This window comes from Armigeres subalbatus, chromosome 2 (assembly GCF_024139115.2).
Source record: "Armigeres subalbatus isolate Guangzhou_Male chromosome 2, GZ_Asu_2, whole genome shotgun sequence".
Taxonomy (NCBI): Eukaryota; Metazoa; Arthropoda; class Insecta; order Diptera; family Culicidae; genus Armigeres; species Armigeres subalbatus.
In genome coordinates this window covers 213,616,471-213,633,053 of record NC_085140.1, presented here as the reverse complement: position 1 = coordinate 213,633,053, position 16,583 = coordinate 213,616,471, and the positions used below count along the sequence as shown (strand labels likewise).

The 16,583-nt window shown below is 39.8% G+C and overlaps 1 protein-coding gene across 1 annotated transcript; it reads left to right on the top strand.

Annotated features, from left to right (window-relative positions):
• The first annotated feature begins 4,616 nt into the window (after positions 1–4,616).
• Positions 4,617–7,853, top strand: LOC134215857 (CWF19-like protein 1 homolog). Its single transcript, XM_062694957.1, has 4 exons — positions 4,617–4,749; positions 4,811–4,977; positions 5,571–6,000; positions 6,711–7,853. Exons 1-4 carry the CDS (start codon positions 4,730–4,732, stop codon positions 7,684–7,686), a joined length of 1,593 nt encoding a protein of 530 aa, XP_062550941.1. The 5' UTR covers positions 4,617–4,729; the 3' UTR covers positions 7,687–7,853.
• Positions 7,854–16,583: the final 8,730 nt, after the last annotated feature.

The window sequence follows — 16,583 nt, the reverse complement described above, 5'->3', positions numbered from 1 at the left end:
TCCTCCGGAAGTTCCTCCAGGAATTCCTCCGGAAGATCCTCCAGGATTCTCTCCGGAAGTTTCTTCAGAAATTCCTCCGGAAGTTCCTCCAGGAATTCCTCCGGAAGTTCTTCCAGGAATTCCTCTGGAAGTTCCTCCAGGATTTTCTCCAGAAGTTCTCCAGGAATTCCTCCGGAGGTCTGCCTACGGTAGTTCCTCCACGAATTCCTCCGGAAGTTCCTCCAGGACGTCCTCCGGAAGTTCCTCCAGGAATTCCTCCGGAAGTTCCTCCAGGAATTCCTCCGAAAGTTCTTCCAGGAATTCCTCCGGAATTTCCTCCGGGAATTCCTCCGGAAGTTCCTCCAGGAATTCCTCCGGAAGTACCTCCAGAAATTCCTCCAAGAATTCCTCCAGAAGTTCCTCCAGGCATTCTTCCGGAAGTTCCTCCAGGAATTCCTCCGGACGTTCCTCCAGGAATTCCTTCGGGAGTTCCACCAGGAATCTCCGGAAGTTCCTCCGGGAATTCCTCCGGACGTTCCTCCAGGGATTCCTTCGGGAGTTCCACCAGGAATTCCTCCGGAAGTTCCTCCACGAATTCCTTCGGAAGTTCCTCCAGGAATTCCTTCGGAAGTTCCTCCAGGAATCCCTCCGGAAGTTCCTCCAGGAATTCCGCCGGTAGTTCCTCCAGGAATTTCTCCGGAAGTCTCTTCAGGAATTCCTCCGGAAGTTCGTCCAGGAATGCCTCCGGAAGTTCCTCCAGGAATTCTTCCGGAAGTTCCTCCAGCAATTCCTCCGCAAGTTCCTCCAGAAATTCCTCCGGAAGGCCCTTCAGAAATTCCTCCGGAAGTTCCTCCAGAAATTCTTCCGGAAGTTCCTCCTAAAGTTCCTCCAGGAATTCCTCCGGAAGTTGCTCCAAGAGTTCATCTGGAAGTTCCTCCAGGAATTCCTCCGGAAGTTCCTCCAGGAATTCCTCCGGAAGTTCCTCCAGGAATTCCTCCGGAAGTTCCTCCAGGAATTCCTCTGGAAGTTCTTTCAGGATTTCCTCCGGAAGTTCTTTCAGGAATTCCTCCGGAAGTTCTTTCAGTATTTTCTCCGGAAGTTCTTTCAGGAATTCCTCCGGACGTTCATTTGGGAATTCCTACGGAAGTTCTTTCAGGAATTCTTTCTGAAGTTCCTCCAGGAATAACTCCGGAAGTTCCTCCAGGAACATCTGTAAGTTCATCCAGGAGTTTCTCCGGAAGTTCCTTAAGAAATTCCTTCGAAAGTTCTCCCAGGAATTCTTCCGGAAATTCTTCCAGGAATTCCTCCGAAAGTTCCTTCTGGAAATCCTCCGGAAGTTCCTCCAGGGACTCCTCTGAAAATTCATCTAGGAATTTCTCCGAACGTTCCTTAAGAAATTCCCTCGAAAGTTCCCCCTGGAATACATTCGGAAGTTTCTCCAAGAATTCTTGAGGAAGTTCCTCCAGGAATTCCTCCGGAAGTTCCTCCAGGAATTCCTCCGGATTCCTCAAATAATTTCTTCGAAAGTTCCTGCAGGAATTCAGAAGTAAGTTTTTTTTGTTTGGATTTTTAACATAATGTTTTCTCAAACGAATATTATGTGCAACACCAACAATTCCTGGAGAAATTACAGGGGGAACTCCTGGAAAAACTTCAAGAGGAACTCCTGGGCGAATTCCAGGAAGTACTCTATGATGAATTCAATAAGGAACTAGTATAGGAATTCCTGGATGAGTTCCTGAAGGAACTTCCGGAGGAACTTCAGTAGGAATTCTAGGAGGAACTTCTGGAGATATTTCAGAAGGAACTTTGGGAGATTCCAGGAGGAAAGAAGAAACTTCTGATGGAGTTCCAAGGATAATGTGACCAGTAAGCGTCCTGCGAAACGCGGGACGCCTATCTGGATTGCGTCACTGGCTTGAAAATGGATCCTCCAAAAGTACATTTCGCATAGATTTTGGTTAAAAAAATTGGAAAAATAATTGTAATACCTACTGTATGAACAGTAATAAATTGGTAAAACGAAGTTAAAATATGCAGCGTTCCGCGAAACGTCTGGTCACTTTATCTATTCAGGAGCTTCCACGGAATTTCAGGAGGGTTTTCTAGTTGAATTTCACAGTAAACATCAGCACGACTCTCGGAAGTAATTTCAAGAGCAATTCCCGAACGAATTTATCACGAAACTAGAATTCCCAAGGAATTTCCTATTTTTGCTCTTAGATGATTCCTAAAATTTTCCTAAAATTTCCTAAAATTCCTAAAATCCTAAACTAGAATTCCCAAAAAGAATTCCCAGAATTGGTTTGAAGAAATCTCTGATGTTTTAAAAGAATTCACGCAGGATATTTTGAAGGAATATCTAGGATTTTTTGAAGAAACTCCAGTACGAATTTTCTAAAATAATATTGGAAGACGCTGCTTGCAATTCCTAAAAACATCTTGGAAGAATGTCTTAAATTTTGATTAAGGATTTTCTGAAAATATCCTGGAAATATTCTTGGTTGATTTACTGGATGATTACCCGATAAATTTTTGAAAGGGTTCTCAAAGGAATTGCTGAAAAAGTTCCCCACAGAAATACCAACGGAATTTCTTACTAAGAGTTACTGGAAATATTTCAAAGAAAATTATTGGTATTCTTGTTAAGTCCGATGGTACAAGCACAACATTGTTTCGAAAAGTAATCACACTCCACAGATATTGATGTTCTTCTCGGAGTTTTTCTCATGTATGAAGACGGCCAAATATTTTAAGAAAATGATCGACACAATTGAACCATTTGGAATCACATTCGCGACGATGTCGGAGTGCAATCGTTGCCTTGCGTGATCATGGTTTAAGATGTTCACAATTATGTCAACAAAGAGAGCGTGTTCAACTACCTGCGGCGGGTCGTGGGATTCATTCATCAGAAGCTGGCTTACAAATTGTTGCCATCAATAGACGATGGAACCACGATCGCCGCCACGTATTCGATACCTGATTACAGCATTCCACTTCCGGGAACGGGTGGCGTTCGGATTGGTGCAGCTCCATCCCCAGAAATCATAACAAATTCAAGAACGGTAAAGTGCATCTTTCGCTGGACATTCTATTGATCTTCAACGAAGACTCCATCCGTCCGGTAGCACTGATTTCAATGTCGGATATTCCAACATCTACCCTGAACGACATCATAACGGTGAACAAATATTTGGCTCTTACACGGTTATCGTCGCAAGCCATGCTGAAGGGTGTCTGTCCGGCGGAATGGAATCGTCCTCCGAAGCGTTTCTGTGGTTCTGGTCACGGAGAACACTTCGACGCTAACGAAAGCTCGTCAAAGTTGACCGGGATCCAAACGAGTTTCCACGGTTTCTACCTTCTACTTACGCTGTTATTTCACCGAAAATTTTAGTTTTGCCGGATAACTCATGCAAATAAAGCAGAACCCGGGTTGAAACAAATAAGTTTCTTGAGAAATCGATTTTTCCTCGACCTCTCTGAATCAAAATTAAAATAGTTTTATGTAGAATGAATGGATAAAAACATAACAAAAATTATCGTTAATTATTCTCTATTATGCCATCCTCATACTCACACTTTCTCACTACACTGCAACGTGAGAAATGGCTGCGTACTTAATACGAGATTGATGCTTACCGTATGAAGTATTAAATTTAAACCTGGATTTTCTCAAATACGTATTAAAGCTCGTATTATCCTCGTTGGAGCTTACCGCCATTAATGGTTCATGATTATGCGGGATAGACTTATGCAGGGGTTCATCGAATTCACTCACCCGATGGATTTTGACATTTAAGCGGGTCGTCTTCTCGAACAAAAGTTCATTTTGCGTTCATTATGCGACCCGCTCAAACGTCATAATTTCTTGGGGGAGTTCATTTTGCGTTAGTCTATAGCGCATTGAACAGGGCTGTCGTGAAATATTTCATCGCGCATCACCGCAAAGAAAAAAATAATCGTGTTTGACAGTTTCACACATTTCTAGTATAACATACAAAAAAAGCTATACATGTTGCGTGCTATCTTGTCAAGAGGATTAATGTCTGCAATAAGCCCTTATTAGGCACCCGAGAACAATCCTTTTTCTTCGCAGTGATATTTGTTTGTTGATTGTAGAAAAAAGTTTTCCTGAAACCGGTGAGTAATATTGCGATTCTTTTCTAAAATTAGCATACAGGCTCACCAGTTACGCGCCGGGTCCCATGCGCCGAGTTGTGCGCCATGCAAAAAGTAAATAAACCAATGTCAAACAGATGTGAGCTTTCGGTAAGCTTTTCCACATTCGCTTCTAAGGTATGCAGCATATTGTCGTCCCTTTACGAAAAGATATTCTTTAGTGAAATTGTTCGAGGTTTAGTAGTTTTTTTGCTTTTCTTTCGCCTGCGTTACGTTCGGTATATCATTTAAATGGATCTTAGTAGTGCAATTGTGTTTAATTTGTGATATAATATTCTTCACTTAAATTAAGTAAGTACCACAATATGACAAATTACCTTAGCGGCGCACAACTAAGCGAGGCAGAGGTGAATGAGCAAAATGCTATAATATCTCGAGAATCACAATACATATATTTTAATAGAAGTGGTAAAAATACTTAATTTCCTATCGCATGTTACGCTCGATACTAGAAGGTTTGCCGTAGAAATCAAAACAAACGTTCTTCACTGTTCGTGGCTCAAGTCGATTCAGTTACTTTGGTTATTTTAGATTAATTTGAAGTATAATTTACCATTTTCCAAAAATGGATACAAAGCAAAGGATGTAAGTATCAATATTAATTCCTAATTACATTAAATTATATGAAACTTATCTGTCCACACAGTCTTATCGTAGGCGATGTGAAGGGAAAATTCAAATCGTTTTTCGCGCGCGTCGAAAACATAAACAAAAAATCCGGCCCGTTCGATTTGGTCCTTTGCGTCGGTAACTTCTTCGGAACGGCAGCAGACATGGTCGAACTAAACGATTACAAAAGCAAGAAGAAATCAGGTGAGTTGCTGTTTTACTTTTATAATGTATTTATTTTAATATAGGACAAATTAGAATTATTCTGTAATTTTGATATCGCTAGCAAAATTGTACATTATTTGACGTGATTTCACTTGGAAGATCATTCAAAAACAAATTATACTAACGGAGTAAACGGTTAGATCCACGAATTGGACTAATATATTGCAAGGGAGAAATTATGAAGAATTTTTCTTCGATGAAGACTTATTCGAAGTACAAGCCGCCGATTTTTTTTCCTTCGAAACTGCTCCAGTATCTGAGAGTGTAGTTCCGGCAATGGACCTGGGGGTTAAGAACAATTTATAGGTCAAATAACTAAATCGTTTAAAAAAGTGTCCTGTATGTATTTTATTTTTTTAATCGTCATTTTATTATACAGAAATTCTAAGTTGTTGAAAAATCGTCTCATTTTGTCTCCCATTTGGTTTCCCTTGTGACCCCCGATAATAATTCTTGTTATTTTAATGCATTTGTTGGCACTGCCTATAATGTCGAAAAAAAAAAACTATGAGAATTTCTGAAAACTGTGGAATATGTTGAATCTTTTATTTTAACATGTATCTTGATTTCAGTTGCTGTTCCGACGTACATTCTTGGTCCCAACGATGAAAGTGTGTCCAAGTTCTATGAAGACATTCAAGAAGACGATATTTGTCCGAACCTGAGTTATTTGGGTAAAAGAGGAGTTTATGCGACCTCCAGTGGCTTGAAGATTGCCTACGTCAGTGGCACGGAAGCCGATGGAAACCATTTGAAAACTGGGCTTGAATGGAAGTTTACCAAAGCAGATGTTATGGCAGTGAAGGACTCCTGTTTCGCTAGCAAATCCAATATGGGCGACTATCGCGGAGTGGATCTGCTACTGACATCACAGTGGCCTTCTGGCATGAAACCGGAATCTGAGGGCTGCTCGAAATTGATATCTTGGCTGGCGGACACAATTAAACCTCGCTATCACATCTGTGGCCTTAATGGAGATTACTATGAACCACCGCCATATCGGTAAGTTTGATTTTTGTTTGTATATGCACTAAGTACTAATTTTTTTGGTACTAGACAAAACATCAGCTATAACTAATGGTGTTCCAAATCGAATCGATAATACACTTAACCCTTTCCATTCTACGATTTTTTTCAAAGATTTCAATAGGAAGGAAACATCTTTTAGAAAAATGGTAGAACAAAAGATGTTTGGCATAGCTAAAATTTAGTGGAAAACGAAAAACATAGTTTTTGATTGTAAATCACTAGTCACTTGAATGTTTTCAATAGTTCAAATACTTTTACGCAAAATTGATTATTCTAACTATTGCTTTTTGTTGTTGAAGCAATTCGATGAAAGTTGGAAGGTGCAAAATTTGATGGAGCTCTACTTACAGCTACCAGGGGAAAGAAAGGGTTAATATTTATTTCTGCTTTCCGTAGCGGACAAGCTAACTTTCAACAAGACGCAAAAATTAAGACACATAGAGCGAACATGCTTGAATAATTTACTACATGAATAATTTTCAGCGAATGAGCGAAAAAAACGTTATTTTATTCACTATGTAGTGGCACTTGCATTTAGTTGAGATACCAAAAAATATTCATACATCTATTTTATCAGGCTTATGAACAGTTTGCTCGTGGAGTGAAATAATAGCCTTTTGCAACTTTGTTGTACAAGAATGGCAAAAACTTAAAATCTACATTTTTCTCCCATTTTTTTCCAGAAACAAACCCGACAAGAACACCCAAATGGAACTAGCCACCCGGTTCATTGCTCTCGCGGATTTCGGCAATACTGAAAAAAAGAAATACATCTACGCCCTGGTGTTGACTCCTGTGGAGAAAATGCGAATCATTGAGCTGATTCAGAAAACAACCGACGAGGTCGTTTCCCCCTATGCGGATATGAACTTCTCCGAAAATAGTGACAAAGGATCGAAGGACGAACGGGGAGGTCAGTATTTTTATGATATGAACTCATCTTATGACGACAATGCCAGGAAGCGCAGGAGTCAAGGCAATCGCATCAGTGGGAATCAGGATCAAAAACGACAGAAACCGTCTTTCGATCAGGAGAAATGTTGGTTCTGTCTCTCTTCGGGATCAATCGAAAAACACCTGATCATTTCGGTTGGCGAACACTTCTACTTGGCGCTGGCCAAAGGACCTGTCAACGAAACCCACATACTTATTCTCTCGATAACTCACATCCAGAACGCATCGCTACTATCCGCTGAGCAGTGGACTGAACTCAACAAATTTAAAGAGGCTCTGACGCAGTTTTTCAAAGACCGAGAAGAAACCATTTTTCTGTACGAGCGTAATTACAAAACTGGTCACTTGCAAATCAATGCTATCGGAGTGGATAACAACGTGGCCTGGAAAATTCAGCATGTGCTTGAGGACAAATCAGAAGAGCATAACATTACGCTAGAGACGGTACCGAAACCAGGTTCTCCCTCAGAACTTCCGCAAAAATGTCCTTACTTTGTGGCGGAACTGCCCGACGGAAATGTGATGTTCACAAAGCAGATGAAAAACTTCCCTTTGCATTTCGGGCGGGAGATTATTTGTGCCGATAACTTGCTCAATTGCGAGGAGAAGATTGATTGGCGTCAGTGTAATCTGGCGAAAGAAGAAGAGGAAGCCATTACGAAGAGCTTTCGTGAAAGTTTCCAACCGTATGATTTTACGGTTTGATGTTGGACAAATTTTGTAATGTGAGAAATTACAAAGTGTGTATTAGTTGAATTTTTTTTAGTTTCTGACTGATCAAGTTCTGAAAGGATTCTGATACAAAGGTGTACATTTGAATTTAATAAACATGAAGATTTAATGTTCAAATAAATAACCTCAATTTGTTTAAATTTTATTCTTTTAATTTATGAATATTGTTATAGGAACTGATATAGGATACCAAATCTACAATTGTGTCCAACGAACCATATTCAGCAGTGAGATCTACATACTTGACACATGGCCTTACAGGCCTGGTAGCGGGTCACTTTTTAGTGACTTGGTCACTTTTTTCGGGCTAGTCACTAAAAAGTCTCTTTTTTCGACCTCAAGTCACTAAAGTCACTTTTTCTCGCAAAAAGTCACTATTTTCAACTATTTTGAAACTATTGACCAAGTTTTTGCCTTTCTCGTATACTAAGTATACGGTAAAGGCTATATGATCGCTCCAAAAACAAACTTTTTATAGAAGGCCCGGAGACCCATAGTGTTATATACCGATCGACTCAGCTCGACGAATTGAGGTGATGTCTGTGTGTGTGTGTGTGTGTGTGTGTGTGTGTGTGTGTGTGTGTGTGTGTGTGTGTGTGTGTGTGTGTCTGTGCGCACCAACCCAAAAAAAATGTCACTCATTTTTTAGGTACTTATCCTTAACCGATTTACTCGCAACAAGTTGCATTCGACGCAGGATACTCTACCATTCTTTCCTATTGAAAATTGGTCAGCTCGGACTATGGGATCGGAAGTTATGGCCAAAATACCCTCTTTTATAGAAAAATTGATTAAAAATGTCACTCATTTTTCAGGCATTTATCCTTAACTGATTTGCTCGCAACAAGTTGTATTCGACGCAGAATCCTGTCCCATTGTTTCCTATTGAAAATTGGCCAGATCGGACTATGGGATCGGAAGTTAAGGCCAAAATACTTTTTTACGGAATAATCGCGTGAAAAAGTGTCACTCATTTTCCGGACACTTAACCTTAATAGATTTACTCGCGACAAGTTTCATTCGACGCAGAATGATGTCCCATTGTTTCCTATTGAAAATTGGTCAGATCGGACTATGGGATCGGAAGTTATGGCCAAAATACTTTTTTACTGAATAATCACGTTGGAAAGTGTCACTCATTTTCGGGCACTTATCCTCAACTGATTTACTCGCAACAAGTTGCATTCGACGCAGAAAAGTTTTTCATTGTTTCCTATTGAAAATTGGCCAGACCGGACTATGGGATCGAAAGTTATGGCCAAAACACTTTTTTACGGAATAATCGCGTGAAAAAGTGTCACTCATTTTTCGGGCACTTATCCTTAACAGATTTACTCGCAACAAGTTGCATTCGACGCAGAAAAGTGTCTCATTGTTTCCTATGGAAAATTGGTCAGATCGGACTATGGGATCGGAAGTTATGGCCAAAATACTTTTTTTTACTGAATAATTGCGCAAAAAAGTGTCACTCATTTTTTGGGCACTTATTCTCAAGTTGGTTGCAACAAGTTGCATTCGACGCAGAATCGTGTCCCATTGTTTCCTATTTGAAATTGGTCAGATCGGACTATGGGATCAGAAGTTATCGCCAAAATACTTTTTACGGCATAATCGCGTAAAAAGTGTCACTCATTTTCGGGCACTTATCCTCATCCTGGTCAGATCGGACTATGGGATCGGAAGTTATGGCCAAAATATTTTTGCCTTTCTCGTTTACTAAGTATACGTAAAGGCTATATGTTCGCTCTAAAAACAAACTTTTTATAGAAGGCTCGGAGGCCCATAGTGTTATATACCGATCGACTCAGTTCGAATTGAGCTGATGTCTGTGTGTGTGTGTGTGTGTGTGTGTGTGTGTGTGTGTGTGTGTGTGTGTGTGTGTGTGTATGTGTGTGTGTCTGTGCGCACCCACCCAAAAAAAAATGTCACTCATTTTTCAGGTACTTATCTTCAACCGATTTGCTCACAACAAGTTGCATTCAACGCAGGATACTCTACCATTGTTTCCTATTGAAAATTGGTCAGATCGGACCATGGGCTCGGAAGTTATGGCCAAAATACCACTTTTTTATAGAAAAAATGAGTAACAAAATGTCACTCATTTTTCAGGCACTTATCCTTAACCGATTTACTCGCAACAAGTTGCACACGACGCAGGGTACTCTACCATTGTTTCCTCAAAAGTAATGGCCAAAATAATCCATTGGACTTATGCTGCAGACTATTCAACGAAGTGTGTTGTTTTTTCGACTTTAATGTTACCAAATTAGTTTTTAAAAATAGGATTAAGTCAAACAATCAGTCTGTGCAATTTACAAGTTGAAGACCATGTACAATAAAAATACTATTTTTATAATGCACGAGAAAGGCACCATCACCGCTAGGTGGATTAATCAGGGTTTTTTTTATAAAGCTTTATGTATCCATCGGATGATGCTTTGTTCATGGCTGAAACTTCGCGATCCATTTAGCTCGCTGCTCTTATTGGCATTTCACCATTTCATTGAAGGTGTTTCACGTCACAATTTATAAATTGGTATACAGTCATGCAAGCAGGAGACCTGTCGATAACAAGTTTTTTTTTAAACTCAATCTTTATACAGTACTGGGGAGACTTGACCCCTTGGGAGACATGATTCTCCCCTGTTTTACCAAGAACTAAAGTAGTATTGTTATAATAGCGTATTTTTTTAAATACAACCTTTTAGACAAATGATCGTTATGTGGCGAGTTATTTTTTTATAGACAACCTCATTAACTTTATTATTTACTGTGTTTTGTTCCTCCGAAAGATGTTTTTAGTGGCCCCGCAAAATTTGAACAATTTCTCCCGATGCTGACCAAATGCTATCATTTTTTCACAGCACAAATCCATAAATATATTTAATGGAGGGAGAGATAAAAATGCCAACATTCCACCACAATTTCAGGATTTTTGGATTTTCAGTTATTGCCTCTCAATTTGAGGAGACTTGATCCCTCATTAGTCATCCATATATAATATAATATAAAAATTTGCTTAAAAATTTCATGAAAATAAAATTTGTTCTCAATTTTGTAATTGGACAGATGTAATGAAGGGATTGCTGTAAAAAAATATTTATTGAGTAGATATCATAGAAAGGAGATCGAATTTGAAGATTGCATGTACTGTCGAATTTCATAGCAAACATCGTCCATGAATACGCACATCAAGTCGGAAAATCTGCGTAATTTGGAAGAAAAATATTTAAAAGTTCAGAGAGCAAAATCACCATTTGGTTCCCTTTTTTCGTCAGCTTCGGTCACTAAAGTCACCATTTTGAGTGGCTTCGGTCGCTACCAGCCCTGGGCCTAACGTATTGTAGAGCTCCATAATCGCTGTTCTTCCAGTTTCCCCGAACGTTTAGGGTCCCCAGGTGCAGCCAGTGTTTTGTTCCACAAATTCGGTTCTCTTTTGAATATTGTTTTCTTTCTTCCGACATTCGCACTAAGAGACCAGCCCACTGAAGTTTGCCGTTTTGTATATATTTTGTGGAATGTTTTGAGATTTGTATATCAATCGACTCGGAAAGTCTCCAGCAATTTGTCAATTTCATTGAAACTTTTTATTATTTACGATAAACTATTGAAAATTTCAATTCTTGTCCTATTTAGTACAAATATTAGAACCAACCAATCCCATTTATGCATTCCCAACACGGACATAAGAATAATGCAAGTTACGGGCCTTGTGACCAACCGTTTAATTTTCTCCGGGTATAAAAAGGACCATGATTCGCACTCGCGCGTCATTTTTGTACGATGATCCACGGTGTGTGGTCACAGAGAGGGGGCTACCCCAAATGGCATAATGCCGTTTGGCATAGGTCCGTTTGGCATAATGCCATTTGGCATGAGTGGAATAGCCTGGGGCCATTTAGCATAAAGACCATTTGGCATAACGACCGTTTGGCATAATAAAGAAAAATAGTCATAATAATTTTAAGGTCATTTGGCATAATGACCATTTGGCATAAAAATTAGAAGAATTATAAAAACTCTAGGAAGAAGCTAAATTAACATCTGTATTATTGCCTTATTATGGGCATATACGTATTTTAAGAAGTGCTTAAGTCCGGGTAAATTTTAATTTAAATGGATTTTAATGAAAAAAATAATGCGCTAATTTTCCTTATTCCTGAAAAATGTGATCTCTTAATTTTTTTCAAATGCGTGCTTCGAATGGAGGAATGATCTACTCATTAGAATTCTTCCAACCAAATGCATGCATGCTTTCTCGTTATAAGGAGAAATCCAGTGCTTTAAAAGATGGAATCATCAGCTCATTTATCTTATTCCGATCGTATGCGATAGAAAATAAATTATATACGCTTCGACTTTTGGGTTCTTTAGAAAAAATGTTCATCTAGTATTCTATCCGGAATAGGCGTACTTTTAAAGAATGGGTCATTTACACTGTTGCCTGTTTCTGGGCAAATGTGTACTTAAAAAAAAAATTACTTTTTGCCTTATTCCGGGCAAAAGCGTACTTTTAAAGGAGTCATCTACCCGTTTGTTTTATTCCGGGCAAATGTGTACTTTTAACCCTTATGCGGCCAACAAAAAAAAAACACACGTGGATGGCCGACAGGGTACCCGTGTTCCCATAAATTGATATTCTCATAACTTCAACAATTTTCAACCGATTTGGATAATTTTGACAGTTTTGGAAACAGAAACTCATATACTTTTTGCCTATTTTCAAGGTTTACAGCTTATGCCCATGGTTATACAAGAAATCTTTGAAGTAAGGCTTAAGAGTCTACACGCGTAACCAAAGGCCATTCAACCAGTTTCAAATATGCTACAAGCTCTTTGCGCTTCTTAGAATTGAAGGTGTTCACAGTACATGCTTCGGGTAATGCAAAAATCTTTGAAATGAGGTCTTAGTCATCCGAGAAATCTCTGGAGTAAAGCCTAAAGATCTACTCGCGTAACCAAAGGCCTATTATGCAAATTCAAATACGGTACATGCTCTTTGTGGCACTTAGCATAGAATGCGTTCACAGTATATGTTCCGAGTCATCCAAGAAATCTCTGGAGTAAGGCCTTAAGGTCTACACTCATAACCATGGGTCTATGGACTTGTCTCAAAAGTGGTACACGCTCTTTGCGCATCTTGAAATCAAATGTGATTACTACATATGTTCTGCGCTATCGCAGAAACTCTCGGATAAGTCCTCTGGCGCCTTCATTGTATATGTTCATGGTCATCCAAGAAAACCCTGGAAAAGGCCTTCAGGTCTACACGCGTAACCAGAGATCTTTTAGATTGTTTCAAAACTGGTACATGCCCTTTTGTGGTACATAGAATAGAACGCCTTTATTGCATATGTTCATGGTCATCCAAGAAAACCCTGGAAAAGGCCTTAAGATCTACACGCGTAACCAAAGATCTTTCAGATTTTTTCAAAAGTATTGCATGCCCTTTGTGGTACATAGAATAGATTGCGTCCATTGCTAGATTCATGGTCATCCAAGAAAACCCTGGAATAGGCCTTTAAATATGCATGGGTACCCAGAGATCTTTTGGCTTGTTTCAAAAGTGGTACATACCCTTTGTGGTACATAGAATAGAATACGTCCATTGCATATGTTTATGGTCTTCCAAGAAAATGCTAGAATAGGCCTCAGGATCTTCACACGTTACTAGATACCTTTCGGATTGTTTCAAAAATGGAATATGCCCTTTGTGGTACATAGAATATACCGCTTTCATTGCATATGTTCATGGGTATCCAAGAGAACACTTGAACAATCCTCAGGAACTTCACGCGTAACCAGAGTTCTTTCGGCCTATTTGAATAGGGGAACTGTACCGGTTTTGGCCATGTTCCTAATTTGGCCAATTTTGCGAATAACTCCGAAAATAAAGCAATTGGCGAGGGTTTTATTAGTTCCAACAAAAGATATATCCCTCACGGTTCAACGCTGCTTTCAACTGATCGATTATTTTGGAAAAATATGTATTTTCCAGGGTTGGCCAAATTAGAGGGTCTTTAAGGTCACTCCTTACGGAATCCAAGTTTCAAAGTGCTCGCGTATTCGGGGGCACACCAATCGATACGGAGGCGGCGCACAACTGTCATTTTTGTTGATTTAGGTTTGCTGCGTCGCAGCATGCGTGAAATAATAAAAATGACAGTTGTGCGTTGCTTCCGTATCGAGTGGTGTGCCCCCGAAAACGCGAGCACTTTGATACTTGGATTCCGTGAGGAGTGTCCTCTATCTAATTTTAATATGGCACATGATCTTTGCGATATTAGCCCATTTTTTCCCTCACGTTCTCGTCGTGAAGTTGTATCGTTCCAATTTATTTACATTTTGCATTTCCAAAGAATAGACAACTTCATATGATTGATATGAATGAAGTATGTATACTACCTGGAACCAACAACAACAAGACAACAATAACTACTTGGAATGCTAATATATCAAGATGAGGTTTCACATCTTGTTTATTCTTCAATAACTACTTGAAATGCAAACATATACCAATAGCCTTCCGTTCGTGGGTTGATCTGCAGATCATTCCTATATGGAGTTCATAGACTAGTACCATGGCAAAAACTAAAACTACAGCAATGTTCGATAACTGCAAGTCATTTAACTGCAATGCTTTTTAACTGCAATTCGATAGTTACAACAGTTTTGAGGTTACCGGACCGCTAAACTTCAAACCGGTGTCAAACCCAATGACAGCTGCATTGCGCTGCACATTTAGATGTACTTTTATTGCATCTGACGTCGATTGTCAACCGTTTGACGTCTATAGTGCGTTGCAGTTACCGAACGGCATTCGATAACAGAAAAGTAAACATTTTGCAGTTATCGAATGGTTACTGTACTAGGAATGCGTACATTCACTCAGATGAGATTGACCCGATTTTGTCATTCCCAGATTTTGTCTACCCCTGATTTTGCCTAACCCTTCACTGCCTGTAGCTTATTATGAATCATTTATGAGTACCTGTTAATAAGTTTGTAAATCTCTTCGACAAAAAAATACGGGTTCCATTCACATATTTTGCCTTGCCTTGCCTTATCAAGGGGCCCTCCTAAGCCGTGCGGTAAGATGCGCAGCTACAAAGCAAGACCATGCTGAAGGTGGCTGGGTTCAATTCCCGGTGCCGGTCTAGACAATTTTTGGATTGGAAATTATCTCGACTTCCCTGGGCATAAAAGTATCATCGTGTTAGCCTCATGATATACGAATGCAAAAATGGTAACTTGGCTTAGAAACCTCGCAGTGAATAACTGTGGAAGTGCTTAATGAACACTAAGCTGCGAGGCGGCTCTGTCCCTGTGAAGGGATGTAATGCCAATGAGAAGAAGAAGGAGATTTTGCCTTGCCTTCATTATGGAGCCCACGACAATGAAAATAACTACTTAAAATACAAACATATACCAAGAAGGGGTCTCACAACTTGTTTATTTTCAAATAACTGCCTCCATTAAGGAGGTTGATCCATCAACCTTGACTCTATTTCATAGACTACCTGGAGCTCAAGACCACAACAAGAACTACTTGGAATACAAACATATACCAAGATGGGGTCACAAAACTTGTTTATTCTTCGATAACTGCCTCCATTACGGAGATTGATCTACAGAGCTTCGGTGGGGTTTGATCCCACGAAACCAGTACGCTAGACAGGTGTTTTCCCTACTAAGCTACGAAAGACCTCCGTCGTCCTCCGCAGCTTAGCGGGTACTGATGAAACCAAATTCACAGCACCGGGCATGTAGCCGAACTCTCGCAATACATTCTCAGAACTAACTCTCTCATATATGTTTTTGTACAATGCCAACCAAGTAGGATGAGTATTTAGTATTATCTGGCTCCTATACACTTGCTTCATCACCAACGGCGCTCGACGAAGTAGGGTTGTGTGAGATTGTGACAGTTGGTCGTCAGATCCCAACCCGACCACATAAGCGAAGAGGGATCGCCTTTCGAGTTCAGTACATTCAAAGTTAATTGCCTATGTTCCGGGTATTGACCCACCCGGAGTGGAAATTAATTACTATGTCTGAAACTCGATTATGCATCTGTACAACATGTGATAGATTAAGTTCGGAAAAGGTATTGGAGGAAAACCGCTATCTTCCGTCCCTCCCAGTTGTTCTTCAATAACTGTATCCGTTACGGAGGTTGATCCACCAACCTTGACTCTATGGAGTTCGTAGACTTCCTGGAGCCCACGACAACAACAAGAACTACATGGAATAGAAACATATACCAAGAAGGGGTCACACAACTTGTTTATTCTTCATTACGAAGCTTGATCCACAGACCTTGACTCTATGGAGTTCGTAGACTACCTGGAACCAATAACAACAAGAACTACTTAGAATACAAACAAATACCATGAAGGCGTCACACAACTTGTTTATTCTTCTATAATTGCCTCCGTTACCAAGGTCGAACCCCATACCTTGACTCTATGGAGTTCGTAGACTACCTGGAGTCCTCGACAACAACAAGAACTACTTGGAATACATGTACCAAGAAGGGCTCACGCTACTTGTTTATTCTTCGATAACTGCCTCCATTACGGAGATAGATCCGAAAATCTTGACTGTATGGAGTTCGTTGACTACCTGGAACTCACGACAACAAGAACTACATGAAATACAAACATATACCAAGAAGGGGTCACACAACTTGTTTATTCTTCAATAACTGCCTCGATTACGGAGGTTGATCCACCGACCTTGACTGTATGGAGTTCGTAGACTACCTGGAGCCAACGACAACAACAAGAACTACTTGAAATACAAACATATACCAAGAAGGGGTCATAAAACTTGTTTATTCTTCTATAATTGCCTCCGTTACCGAGGTC

What these genes read in the sequence shown, in the direction of transcription:
- LOC134215857 (XM_062694957.1), top strand. Translation starts at nt 4,730, where the DNA reads ATGGATACAAAGCAAAGGAT. An exon ending in ATGGATACAAAGCAAAGGAT is followed by an intron (nt 4,750 to 4,810) that starts GTAAGTATCAAT and finishes CTGTCCACACAG; the next exon opens with TCTTATCGTAGGCGATGTGA. An exon ending in TATGAACCACCGCCATATCG is followed by an intron (nt 6,001 to 6,710) that starts GTAAGTTTGATT and finishes ATTTTTTTCCAG; the next exon opens with AAACAAACCCGACAAGAACA.